General features: G+C 32.4%; 1 protein-coding gene across 2 annotated transcripts; it reads right to left on the bottom strand.

Annotated features, from left to right (window-relative positions):
• Positions 1–2,089: 2,089 nt before the first annotated feature.
• LOC148277138 (uncharacterized) lies at positions 2,090–8,802 on the bottom strand. 2 transcript variants are annotated; one of them, XM_088233299.1, is made up of 3 exons: positions 8,701–8,802; positions 6,668–7,169; positions 2,090–4,821 (listed from the first exon to the last, which is right to left on the bottom strand). In XM_088233299.1, exons 2-3 carry the CDS (start codon positions 7,128–7,130, stop codon positions 4,772–4,774), a joined length of 513 nt encoding a protein of 170 aa, XP_088089425.1. In that variant the 5' UTR covers positions 7,131–7,169; positions 8,701–8,802; the 3' UTR covers positions 2,090–4,771. The 2 variants fall into 2 exon arrangements, with proteins under 2 accessions (XP_088089425.1, XP_088089424.1); XM_088233298.1 differs by having other exon boundaries at positions 2,090–4,137.
• Positions 8,803–13,911: the final 5,109 nt, after the last annotated feature.

The following is a 13,911-nucleotide window of genomic DNA, read 5'->3' as shown; positions in this document are numbered from 1 at the left end:
TTGTACTATTTTAATACCAAATAAAATTCAAAACCAGTTTTTTTACGAATTTGCAGAAAAATTCAAATCGGTCATTTTTCTTCTGTACAAATGATTGATAGAACAATAATTGTAACAAATATAACTTTCTTAAATGTACATATGGTTTAGACATTTAGAACGGGACAAAATGGATGGATGGATGTAAAATATTCCTTTGTCAAATGAAATAAATATATAACAGGCTTTAGAGCTTAGTTAGATTAGTAGATTCTCTATAATAATGAACTGAGGATTGAAAATTTGACAGCTATAAATACTTGTGAGTTCACATAACTGAGGATGGAAGCATGCACAAAGAGCTCGCAACCTGCCTAGGAATTGCTGGAGCAACTTTTAACATGATGCGTGTTGTCTGGATGTCTAGTCTATACTCGGTCATCACTTGTATACTGCCAGTACTATAAGTAAACTCATTTAACCTTCTCTCCAAAATTAATCTTGATGTCCCCTTTTACGTGACAAGAAATAAGTATTTATTCCATCTGCCAGTCTGTAGCACTAACTATGCACAACACTCTTTCTTCTAACGTTCTTGCTCTAACTATAATGCTTTTTTTCAATCAATTGATATATTTTACATGCCCCTTAATTTATTTTAAAATAAATTAAGACTTATTATTTCTGAATGCGATACGATCCCACATACTATTTAATGATGCTCACACTTACATACACCTGAACACTTACTCCCACACAAATACACATAAACGCATATCTACACTTACTCTCGTACAAATACACATAAATACACCCTTTTGTTGTAACACAATTTAATAATATGTATGATTCTTATTTAGAAACTTTGCTGGTCTGTCTTTAAACTGTATTTTATTTTATACATAGGCAAAATGGTGAATGTTACACAGTATGTAAAGTGGCCACTTAAACCAGCCATTGACAAGTCATAAAACCTGTAGATGCCTAGACTTCTATATTACCTCCTCTAAAATGTTCTTCATCTCTGTTGTAATATGTTAGGAAAATATTCTTTTAAAAACAATTGGGCAAATTTATCCCCCGAACTCAGGTATCATCGCTTTCCTATGGAATAATTGGATGCAAAAACACAAAAATAGCACTTTTCCCTCTTTCCAATCGTTCCGAGAAGCTCAAATTTTAGACCTAAGACAAATATATTGTTTTCAATGTTTAAAATATATAAATATATAACTAAGATCTGTATATAAATAAAAACCAAAATTTATTTACAAGTAATTCAAATATATCAAGTCAAAGAAGGAATCGTGTGTTAGAAATACCACATAGCAAAACGAGGCTCGCACAGAGACATGCATATTTTATGGGCCCAAAAATTTTTAATTCTTTTTTTACTGATAATATTTCATTAATTCCCAACTTTCAAAATTTTCCTTCTTTTAAAAAACACGGATTCAAACTAAAGATATGAACTTTTTTTTCTATGATATATTTTGTTGTCCTTTAATAATAAGGAATATTTTCATGTTCTTTTAAATATTTTTCATTTCTTTTTTTAATTACTATAAAAAATACCATCTAATCTTTGACATAATATTTTATTTTTTCTTTCTTATGTTACACAAAAACATTATTACTGTCAATTATTTATATGGGAGCAAAAATTCATTAACATTTTCTTGTACACCCACGAACAGGCCATGCCTTTGTGGGATTTTTTGTTTACTATTTTTACTATTAATATGTATTTCTTAACAATTATGCTTTATTTTTTTATACTCTGTTTCACCTTTTGTGTTTTTTGTAAAAAAACAAAAAAATTAATTACTAAAAAACTATTTGTTTTCATACAAGCAATTTACAGGCCTTAGGGTTGTGAAAATCTGGTTGATAACTCAAGAAAAATTAATAAATCTTGTTTATTCAAAGAAATGTTTTATTTAATTTTTTTCCTGCATTCTGCTTCAAGATTATGGCGTTGTAAACTAAAAAATGGGCATTGAAATAACAGATGTTCGATACTCTGTGAAGAAATATCATCGCATGGACAATAGTCATCATTCCTTGACCTAAATAGGTAACTTCTCATAGCTCCGTGTCCCGTAAAAATTTGGGTAGTTTCGAAAGTACTTTGGTGATGACGCCGGAAGTTTTCTGCATCAGCCAGCGTTGTATTGCTGTATTATTTATTGTGTTGTGTACGTAATTGGTGCTGTGTTAGGTTTATGTTTTTTTGTAATAACACGGTAATTATACCGATATAGCACTGTTAGCATAACAATAAACTTAAATAAAATAAAAATATAGCATCAGAAACACAACATAATAGTAAAAAAACAAGGCACAAACAACAATTGCATAAAAATCTTTGGAGACGTCGCGCATTGTTGAAAAAGTGATCATATATCTTTACATAATTCACAGTGACTTTCATTATCCAGTGTTCAAAATTGAACACCGTATCAAAGGTAGGTCCATTTTCGTGTTCCTTTCCTTTCTTCAAAAATGTCCAACCTTTTACAAAACTGAATGAAATGAGTTTTTTCGCTACAATTTGCTTTTCGTCAACATGGTTCCACTGTTTATTTTATTCACAGTATATTTATGTAACATTTATTGAGACGAAAATCCCAACTCCATGGAACCAAAGTCCTGTGTTGGGTTGGGACGAATATAGTTCCAAATTCTCATCCGGCTGTGAACAAAGTAAACCAAGTAAGCCAACCTCCACCGTGAAAAGACACCACGAAGATAAGATTTGAATAGATGTTTTCCCCTTTACTTATTTTTATAGCTAATAAATGTTATACTGTAGGAAAATAAAACAGAATATTAAGGATTTAGAACGGTATTTATTTTGAGTGATTTCACAATAAGAACTTTCTCACCGATGTGATTTGATGAATGACGAATGAGGAAGTTCAGTGGTTTTAAAAAAAAAATTATTTGTTAATTGACTGTTAAACTAAGCCAATTTTTTTTTTTTAAATTTTTATATATCGTATTATCGGCGCTACGATTTTTCAAAGTTTTGTATTTCTGAAATAACTCCGCGTGTAACGTCAGAGGTTCATTTCCGCTTATTCTCATTCAGTTCTTCCCATTGGTCCAGAAGCGACAAGCAGACCGGAAATCTTCCATAGCTCTCAGATCATAGGTCGATTCACATGAACCAGTGACGTCATTTAAAGTAGTGCGTTTATATCAAAATATTTTTTATTATTTTTTCTGTACATTTTCAAGAAACTTTGCCATACAATTTAATGCTCTAATTTTTACCCCGCGTAAGAAAACATTTTTGTATCCAATTTCCCGTAGGGCTGAAGTTCCTCATTAAATCCTATTTTTGAGAAAATGTGTTTTTACAATCTTAGCATGAAAAATTTTCATCGGTATGAGTTAACATGTGTGATTTCAAATACCTTTTTTGCGAACATTTAAAATTGCACTCTGAGCATGAGAATAGCTTCTCAACGGCATGAGTCAACATGTGTGCTTTCAAATAAGATCTCCGTGAACATTGATATTGGCACTCTGAACATAAGAATGGTTTCTCGCTAGTATGAGTCAACATGTGTAATTTCAAATTTGCCTTTCGCAAACTTTTAAATTTGCACTGTAAGCATGAGAATGGTTTCTCACCGACATGAATTAATGAATGTGATTTCAGATGACTTCTACGTGAACATTTAAATTGGCACTCTGAGCAAGAGAATGGTTTCTTATCGGTATGCATTAACATGTGGGATTTCAAGTTACTCGTATGTGAACATTTATATTGGCACTCAGAGCATGTGAATGGTTTCTCACCGGTATGAGTTAACATGTGAGATTTCAAAGCACTTTTCTGAGAACATTTCATTTGGCACTCCGAGCATGAGAATGGTTTCTCACCGGTATGAGTAAACATGTGTACTTTTAAAATATCTCTCCTTGTGCATTTATATGGACACTGAGAGCATGAGAACGGTTTCTCACCGGTATGAGTAAACATGTGTAATTTTAAAATATCTCTCCTTGTGCATTTATATGGACACTGAGAGCATGAGAACGGTTTCTCACCAGTGTGAATTAGCATGTGCGATGTCAATATGCTCTTCTTTTGACATTTATATTGACACTCTGAACAGGCGAAATATTTCTTTTTTTCTAGTGAACCTGAAAAAAACGAGAATAATGTAATGCCAACATAATTGTAAGACGTCACTACCCTAAATGTACACAAGAATGGAGTATGTGTTGAATTTAAATAATAATATGTATCTCGTTATGGTATTAAATACTTATTTTTTTCTGAATAAACTAAAAAAAATAGAAAAATCTTATTAAAATAAACAAAAAAAAGAGATTTATGCGATACTTATATCTTAAAGAAAATAATAATTATACATCATTATTTCAAGCAGGGACGCTGGATTACAACATCCTCAAATCTTGCCGTCAAATTCTTTTTGGGAAATATTGAATCGAATTCACACACAGAGTCGGTAAGAAATCTAATGATGGGGTTCGATCAAGACCTATTCTAGTACACTGCTCAGATGTCGGAATAAAAAGAAACGTGTGGGCTCTGAAAAGGAAATTGAAAGGTACAAAATTTCTTTTAATCGAATATCTCACACCGCTGAGACACAATATTTTCAGAAGCACGTGGGAGTTTTAGGCCTGATTCTTGTTGGACAAGAGACGGTAAAGTTATTCACATGCCAGATGGCTCCTTTAAGAATTTCTGTACCATGGAATAGCTTCAACTAGCGGCAGAATCTTGCAAAACCACTGCCACTACTCAAGATTATTCCCGAAGCACAGGATCTTCAATCAGTAAGAAAAGAGATCTTCGACCTAGAACGGGTGCCAAATTAATGGAATTTAATCAAATATTTGCTTTTTAACTTATTAGTCATGTTCATTTATTTGTTTTAAATCTTCAATGTAATCGCTGTAATTTCTATTTATGTTGTGGTAAACGGGAGGCGACTTAATGTTCAAATTAAAAGTTAAATTTAAAAAAAAACGTTTCGTTATCCAAGTGACTTGCTCTTCAAAGAGTACTGAATATTATTCAACAGTACATATGGAGAACGGTAGTGGTTTCACACATAAATAGAGACATTTACCCAAGCGTCAACCACAACCATAATACAAGATACTCTAATAGGGATCTGATATTAAGTGAAGGGGTCAACACTGTTCTGGCATCGAGACAACACTATAACGTAGGCAAAAAGGTCCATAACCTTTTGCCAGAATCGTGGAAAGACGGGAGTGTTGTCAAGTTGCGGAAGGTGTTGACCTCGCTCTTTTGTGACATTGGTCGTAGGGAGTCAGAAAAGTTGATGCATGCCACGGATTGGAGATTCTTACTGGATGTCGAAAATAAAATATAAAAATAAGGAATAATTAAAAAAAAAAAAAATTATAAATGGCAACCATGAAGTTTTGCATAAATAAATTGTCTATGTTTTTATGAATGTATGTATGTGTATGCGCATATGTGCATGTATGTGTGTGTGTATATATGTGTATATATATATGTGTGTATATATGTGTATGTATATGTATCAAAATGTGTATATGAATAAGTTTATATTTTATTTGTCTGTGCTCTCTATTAATTTGTTATACTAAAACTAAACTAAAACTATTATAATATTTCAAAATGTAACTGCCTAGCTTGGAACGGGGTATGTACCCTTGTTAGCTGGGCAAAGTGAACGTAACATTGTATTTTGATAAAGGTGTAAATAAATCAATAATGTTAGGTTATGTTTAGCTTACTTCTTTATATACCCACTGTATCTGTAGTTTGTATACCTAGATATTACATGTATAAATAAAAATTCTATGTTCTAGTACCATAGACCATAGTCTATTACCATAGACTACTGGTTCTGGTTTAGGGTCAATAATGCGAACATAAATTTAATCACCGATTGGTTATTTATTGCGCATGCTCCATAGATAGTATTGTCACTGATTGGTCACATAATAATAAATATACACTTAAATAACATTTGCCACGTCGCTTGCAAAATGTAAACAAGCAAGTAGATGTCAAAATAGCGTCAATTTAATATTCATTTGAATGTAAAAAATAGTAATTACTTATGACTATAGACTTACATTTGACGTCATTTTAAATTTCTTATTTAGGTATTTTTTGTATTTTTTAAAATAAATTTTATACGATATTTACACAACAGTTTCTATAATATTATTTTGCAGTTTATAAGTTTACTGTCGATTAAATTGACTTTTTTAAAAAACTTAGTTCCAGGAATTTTAATAATCAGTGCGTAATATTGACTTATTATACTATAGAACACAACTTCGCTAACCAAGCCATTTCAAATGATAAACCTACATAATATGTCTATATTAGGTTATTTTTCCTTGTTAATAACAAATATACGCTATGGGTTTTGAAAGAACGGTTTATTAAAAGATCTGTACTTTGTTAATATTTTTGCTCTATAAATTATGCACAATAATAATAATAACTCACGACAGCGTGCTTATTGAAAATCCAGAGCTGTGCCTTTCACAAACTTCCATTGTTGCAATATTTTCGATGGACGGAATGAAAAATACAATTATTCTATTGCCACCTCAATAATCGTGTAATTCTACAGTTCAAAAACGAAATCTCGGGAGTAGATAATGTGAAAGGTATTAAAGTATTACTTACTTGACGCGATTTCCTTGTGACGAGAGGAATCCAAACATTGCTGCTTAATGTCAGGATGATCAATATCTATCTCTGTGTGGATGTAAACATCACCGGTTATCTGGGGCTGGTCAGTACTGGTCCCCGGTTCAGCCTTCACGGTAGCAACACCCGGCTCTTCGCTGCTGAGGGGACATGCTGCCCCTTCCTCAGTATGGAGAATACCTCCTCTAATATGGCCAGTCCCCGGTTCAGCCTTCACAGTAGCAACGCCCGACTCTTCGCTGCTGAGGGAACATGCTGCCCCTTCCTCAGTATGGAGAATACCTCCTCTAATATCGCTAGTCCCCGGTTCAGCCTTCACAGCAAAACCTGGCTCCTCAGGTTTACAAAGCCATGATCCCTTTTCCCCAGCATGGAGAATATCTCCTTCTACATTATCAGTCCCCGGTTCAGCCTTAATATCCACGGAAGCGATTTCCATAATTTTTATAATTGATTCTGCAGATCAATATCCTGAAAACTATTAAAATTATCCATGTGAAAAAATTTAATCACATATTATTAATGTTTAAAGCATTAACTTTGTGGTCAAACCTTTTACTCGATGTTATTGAATATTTGTATATAGCTGTGGGGTCCATAGTCCACAGTCGATGACACACACGTGTTAAATTAGTTCACCTGAAGTAGACTAATGACCGACGATGCAATGTCATCATTTCTATCGAATCCAATAAAAACTATATTGGATACTTTTGGGCGGACTTACGAGCTTACTCAAATGCTGGTCATGGTGCTTTTCGGAAATATCTTCATAGATTTCAAAAAAGAGATAGCTCTCAGGACGTCCTCCATATATTACACGATTGCCCTATGTTTGACGCCGAGAGGTCATGCTGCATACAAATGTGCGCACAATATGGCCAAATTTTTGAAAACCCAGAGGATGTAATAAAAAATGAAGCCACTGCCAAAAGATACATTGACTTTCTAAAGGTCCAAGAAGAAGTTTAAAAATTGGAAAATTGTTTTCAGGCGTTGCCTAGTAGGTAAAGTAATTCAGTCAGATGAATCTCTTCACAATAATAAAGGTTTCAGCTCTTTGACTTCACTAAAATCAACAAATGGAAGAATTGAATAATATGGATTTTCAATCATAGGCAGAATGGTGAATGTTACACAGTGTGTAAAGTGGCCACTTAAACCAGCCAATGACAGGTCATAAGACCTGTAAATGCCTAGACTTCCATATTCCCTTCTCAAAAATGTTTTCCTTCTCTGTTGAAATAAATTTAAAAGAAATATACGTATTTAAAATTGTATCGACACCTTTAAATTGTATGTTGTTGAATTCTCTCATAAAATAAATACGACAACTCTATCATTGGTTGATTCGCAAGAACTTGTGACGTAGTTAATACTACTATATTTTACTATTATTTTGTTGATTTTATTGATACCACTATTTTGTATATTTGATTATGTGTGATTCTTGATTTGTATAATTTATATTTTAAAAATTATTTCTGATTATCTTTTTTGCATTGTATTCTTTGGAATTTGATTATTTATTACATTTATATTCTTTTTCTAGATTGTTATTATATGTCTTAATAATTTGATCTATTTAATTTTACTATGTATTTTTATTGTTATTTATTGTGGCTTGACTCGGGCATAGCTAAAAAAGCCTTAATAAGTTCATAAATATTTAATTTTGTAATTTTGAATGAATAAATAAATAAATAAGTTCAAAGTAGTTTTTTTTTCGTACATTTTCAAGAAACTTCGTGAAACAATTGCAGGAGACTGCTGCGAGACTTTGCATAGATTTACATACTATTTATTGTGAAATTGATAATGATTTAGACAAAATTATAAATTAAATTATCAATAAAACTTGTTGATTTGGGTTTATTTTCATTTAATTTTGACAATCGAGCGCTTTCGCCCAAGAAAAATATCTTCGTATATTTTTAAAATGCTCTTTTTTTTACAGCCAGCTAGAAAACATTGCAGATACCCAATATCCTATTATATTTTTTGCTTACGTTTTGCAGTTATTTGTAAGTAAAATCTTCGTTTACTCGTCCAACAATATTGTAATTTTCATATTGACTATCCACTGGAGAACGACGCGCACTTAGCGTTTGACAGTAGAACCACAGATAAAATCACAGATTACTCGAAATATAGATTGTCAGGTTCTATGTAAAACCATAATCCACCGCAAAATAGTGCACTCAGTAAAAAAAAACACATAGAGTAAAAAATTAAGACCGGGCCTACCTGCTTGTCTCTACATTAACTTGCATGTTATTTATTTATTATTTGTGTCGGCAACACGGACTGGATAGTCGGACACCATTGTATGCGATATTTACATTAAATTGCAATTTTTATAATTTTTCAATGTATATATATATATATATTTTTTATTTTTTTATTTATGTATTTTTTTAAAAGAAATATTTGCGTTCTCATGATTTGCCCAAATATTTCGTTTTGAGGGCCATTTTCAACGAGTTGTAAATAACTCAGTATTAGAAAATGTAATCGGGTTGGGGTAGAGTGGGATTCGAACCACGGACCTTTGGTTCGTGAGTTCGAGACACTAGCCACGGGACTACAACCCGATAATAATGATTTATATATTATTTGAATTTCGATAGTCCGATGCACTCTTTTTTTAATTGATGCTTTTTGTCAATTTATAATTATTTTCTTTTGTGCGGATTTTCGGAGCGATTTAAGTTTTTTAACAAACAATTTATTATTTAAATCTTCAAGCGCAAATCGAAATTTGCTGGGAGCCGATTTGTTTACGTGCTTTGCATATCCTAATATTTATATTAAGGTTAACAAAGTTTTTTACGATGTGTTTCAACTATATTTTTAACTTTGTTTTTTACGATGTGTTTCAACTACATTTTTTACTATGTTTTTACGATGCGTTTCAAGTACATTTTTAACAAGATTTTTTAAGATGTGTTTCAACAATATTTTAAACTTTATTTTTTACGATGTGTTTCAACGAAAAAACAAAAGTTTTTGACTATGTCCGCTACATTTATTATTGTTTCTGTAAATTGATAACTGCTTTAAAAAAATATTATTTAGATAGTCAAAGCAACTTTGCATACATAATAATTAAATGTATAGGTATAATTTGATAATTTATTATTTATTTATTTTTTTTTTATTTGGGAAAAAAACAACAGTTTTTACATACACAGAAAATAAGAATACATATGAACGAAAATTGTGCAAATAGTCCATAAAAAAATTCTGGTGCATTAAGTATGTGTTAAGTAGGTGTTAAAATAAAAGCAATTAACAATTGTTAGGCACTTAGAAGTTGCAGATAAAATAAAAATACATATACCTTTATACAGTTATAAAAATAAAGTTAATAGAAACAAGATACATTTTGATTTGAAGAATAAGAAAAGAAAAGTTATATAAAAATAAAAATAATGTAAAAGGTACAATTATTTAATAAACAGCCTAAGCCAATTACAACAATTGTATCTAGAAACATATTATATACAAGAAACTGAACAAAACGAACATAATAAACCGCTCTCTACCTAGAGAGTGGTTAATTTGGATATTTTTATTTTTGGCACGCGTTTACACTTTGCGACGTATTAGGCTACACTTACGATTAAACATCAAATAAATATGAACACATGTAATCAAACATGGAGATTTCGATGGAACTACACGAGCCTTCGAAAACGATTGATTTGGAAATCAATATCCTATAAACACAGATTATAAGTTCAACAAGGAGAGACATTTTCATTGACAATAATAAAATTGGAGTGGTTAGTGAATACATCCATCTATAGTCCTTAAAATGTAACATGATTAGAATGACAGTTGTCAGAAAAAGTGACGACATAACTTTGTAGTAACGTCAAAAGCGTTTTTTTTATATTGACTCACGAAAAATCATTTGTATCTGGCGTGTTAATTACTTTTTTGATACAATGCTTGAAACACAAATCAACATTAATTTATAAAATCAGCTTTAAAACTAATAGAAAACTTAAATAAACCTAATTATTAACGACGTTCTTACAAGGTTACATTAATTTGCAAAAACGTTAGAGGTGGAACAAATTGATCAATGTAAATTAATCGAATAAAAAAATAATTAATTTGATGTTGTACATGAAAAAAGTATAAATGTCCTGTTTTTTGGTGAATAATTGTGTTAAACACACTACAATAGCCTTGTTTTTGCGTTTTTCATTTCAATTTTTGGAAACCAGGATAGACGTGTGTGGCTGTCTATTCTCTCTGCCTACCCCTACAGGGAAATGGCGAAGTGGTAGTAGTAATAGTAGTAGTAGTATAAAATCAGCTTTAAAACTAAAAAAACTAAAATAAACCTAATTATTAACGACGTTCTTACAAAGTTACATCATCTTGCAAAAACGTTAGAGATGGGACAAATTAATCAATATAAATTTAACGAATAAAATAATTATTCGTTTGATGTTGTTTATGAAAAAAGTAAACAATTATGTTTAACACACTATAATAGGTTTGTTTTTTCGTTTTTTATATCAATTTTCGGAAACAGAGTTTCATGATTGCATGAAATAACTGATAAAATCGATTCGATCAGTGATCAGTAATTTCCCATCACTAATGAAATTAGTTTGACAGCTGTCACTATAATCAAGCTATATTTTAAGGACTATAGGACACAAAGTCAAACTTGGTTAATGTAACCAGACAGCTAAGTTGCCAAGAAGAATAAGGCTAAGTTGGGCGGCTTTCGGCAAGCTAAGATATATTTTTGAAAATAAACAAGTCCCAGTACCTGCGCTTAAAAAGACAAGTTATGAATCTTGTATATTTCCATATTTCCGGCGATGACATTTGAACTAGAAACCATGTATGTAAAAATAAAAGAAGCCAGAAACTAAAATGCAAACAACGATCCATGGAAAGACAAATGCTCGGTGTATGTCTATGAGACAGAATAAGACATGAAGAAATAGGGCGCCGAACCAAAGTCGCAAATATCATGGGTCGTGAGATATATTTTTTTAAGTCCTCTAAAATTGTATTGTCGTGGGTAGAAAATTAATCTGAAGTGTGGTTTTAGGGTTTGAATACAATCACAGATGGCAGTACAAGCGCCATTTTAGAAATAAATGTCACCGGGCTCTAGTTATAAGCGCGGACGTACATATACGCGCATACTCCTTTGAGGAAAGTTTTGTGGCTCCTATTTTTATTAAATAAATAAATATTCAGCATTTTAAAAATATTTGAAAACCTTGACATCATCAGCAAAGAGAAGGTGGTCGCAGTTTTTGATCGAGTCACCAATATCATTTATAAATAGAAGGAAAATATATTTTACCAAATTAACATTACAAATAACAAAATGTTTAAGGTGTTATATTTTTTTAAATTAATTTATTTATTCATAGAAATACATGTTTATTACAAAAAAGATAATGTATCCCTAACTCTGTGAGGTCAAGAGCCCTGTGTTGATTTGGGATCCAACATAATGGAAAGTAGAAGCATGCACATTATTAAATAATAGCAAAAATAAAAAAAATGTGAATTATTACCTACAGAAACACATTTTTCAATAAACATCTAGATAGCACGCTTAGTAATTATATAAACAAAACACTCCACTACTTCGGGAACTACACGGCTACGTTTTCCACAGAGGGTCGAATACAAACTCTGTTGGCTTATGTATAAGTCACTGCACAACTCTGCTCCGGAATATCTAAGGGAACTATGCATTCCAGATGAACTAGTTGACAGGCGTCTCACGCTTAGATCAGCTACCTCTACGGTGAGAGAAAAAGTTATTATACCTCTACGCAAACAGCGCACTAAATTTAGTGAACGCGCATTTGCGGTCGCAGGCCCTATGGCATGGAATGCTCTCCCAGCATAGGTGCGAGGCTGTGAAAGTGAAGTGATGTTTCGGAAAAAACTTAAAACCCACTTGTTCTCTAAATCATTTGAATAAATCCGTAGCATGTGACAACAAAATAAATTATTTGAATTAAATTACAAATTTAAAAGAATCACTATGTAAAGCGCCCTTGAGGTATTTAATTACGAAAATGGCGATGTATAAGTTATCTATAATAATAATAAATCTATGCAACATCTCGAAGCAGTCTCCTGCAATGGTCTCCTCCCTTAGACAAAATCCAAACCTGGACACCTTCCCTAAATATGGCTTTCGTTTTTGAGAACTAAATATGTTCATCCTGGACATTGAACACTCTTGGAGCCACAAAAGATCAATTTCTCTGAGGCATTAAATAATTCAAATTACAGGGAAACCTCATACGAGGAGTCTGCTGGGATCTACTCTTGTAACCGCATGACCAGAAATGTGTCAATGAATCTTTTTTTCAAATGTCTAATGTCCAGTACCTTCTATATTGCAACAATGTCTCAGGTGGGAAAGTGGGAGGACATCGAAGCATCCCTCACCAGTATTAATTTTTGTACATTTATTAAGGGTTCATGATAGATGCCGTGCAACCTCCCCAGCCCACTATACCATAGGTCACCACTGACTGTAAAAGAGCAAAATAAACAGTTCTGAGAGTGCCAATGTCCAAGATGTTCTTAAGTGGGCAGAATACATGGCACAGCTTTCTTAATCTGGAAACAAGCGATTAAAGCTGAACCTCCCATCGTAGATTTTTGTCAATAATTATTCCCATATATTTAATGTAATCAACCGGTTTTAAAATCTGGCACGAACAATCAGATTTTATTTCTAGATTAAAATGGGATTCAGGTGATGATCTGTTACCCATACTCAACGAGATATATTTTGTTTTATCCACATTTAGGGTGAGTAGATTATTGTCAAGCCAGGTTTTAACCGCTCCGAACCCTTAGGCGATGGTTCGACATAATTAACGTATACTACTCTCCAATAGCAAGAGTATTCGTCTCTTAAACATAGTTTAAGATACGAATATTGAAAGGCGTAGTGAAAGATGTCGATCTCCAAAGTTATAATGCTCAGCTGCCTGAGCGCTCTTCCAATCTGCATAACCAGAGGCAGGTTGGTTCTGGAAGCTGGGAGGTAAAACAGTATGTACTGACGCCGTCGGAGATAATCATCAGGAACATAAACACGGATACTTTCAAATATGACCGAGTTCTCGTTAAAACCTCTTGTCAGTCTGAAAAATGGATCAGTGTGAAACCATCCCTTCTGAGTTGCAAACTGCCGGTCCAGAGCA

The sequence above is a fragment of the Micrasema longulum genome, unplaced genomic scaffold (assembly GCF_059751315.1).
Source record: "Micrasema longulum isolate JH-2025_06_02 unplaced genomic scaffold, ASM5975131v1 h1tg001080l, whole genome shotgun sequence".
NCBI classification, from domain to species: Eukaryota; Metazoa; Arthropoda; class Insecta; order Trichoptera; family Brachycentridae; genus Micrasema; species Micrasema longulum.
The sequence above is the reverse complement of the archived record's forward strand: the minus strand, read 5'-3'. Positions and strand labels throughout refer to the sequence as shown.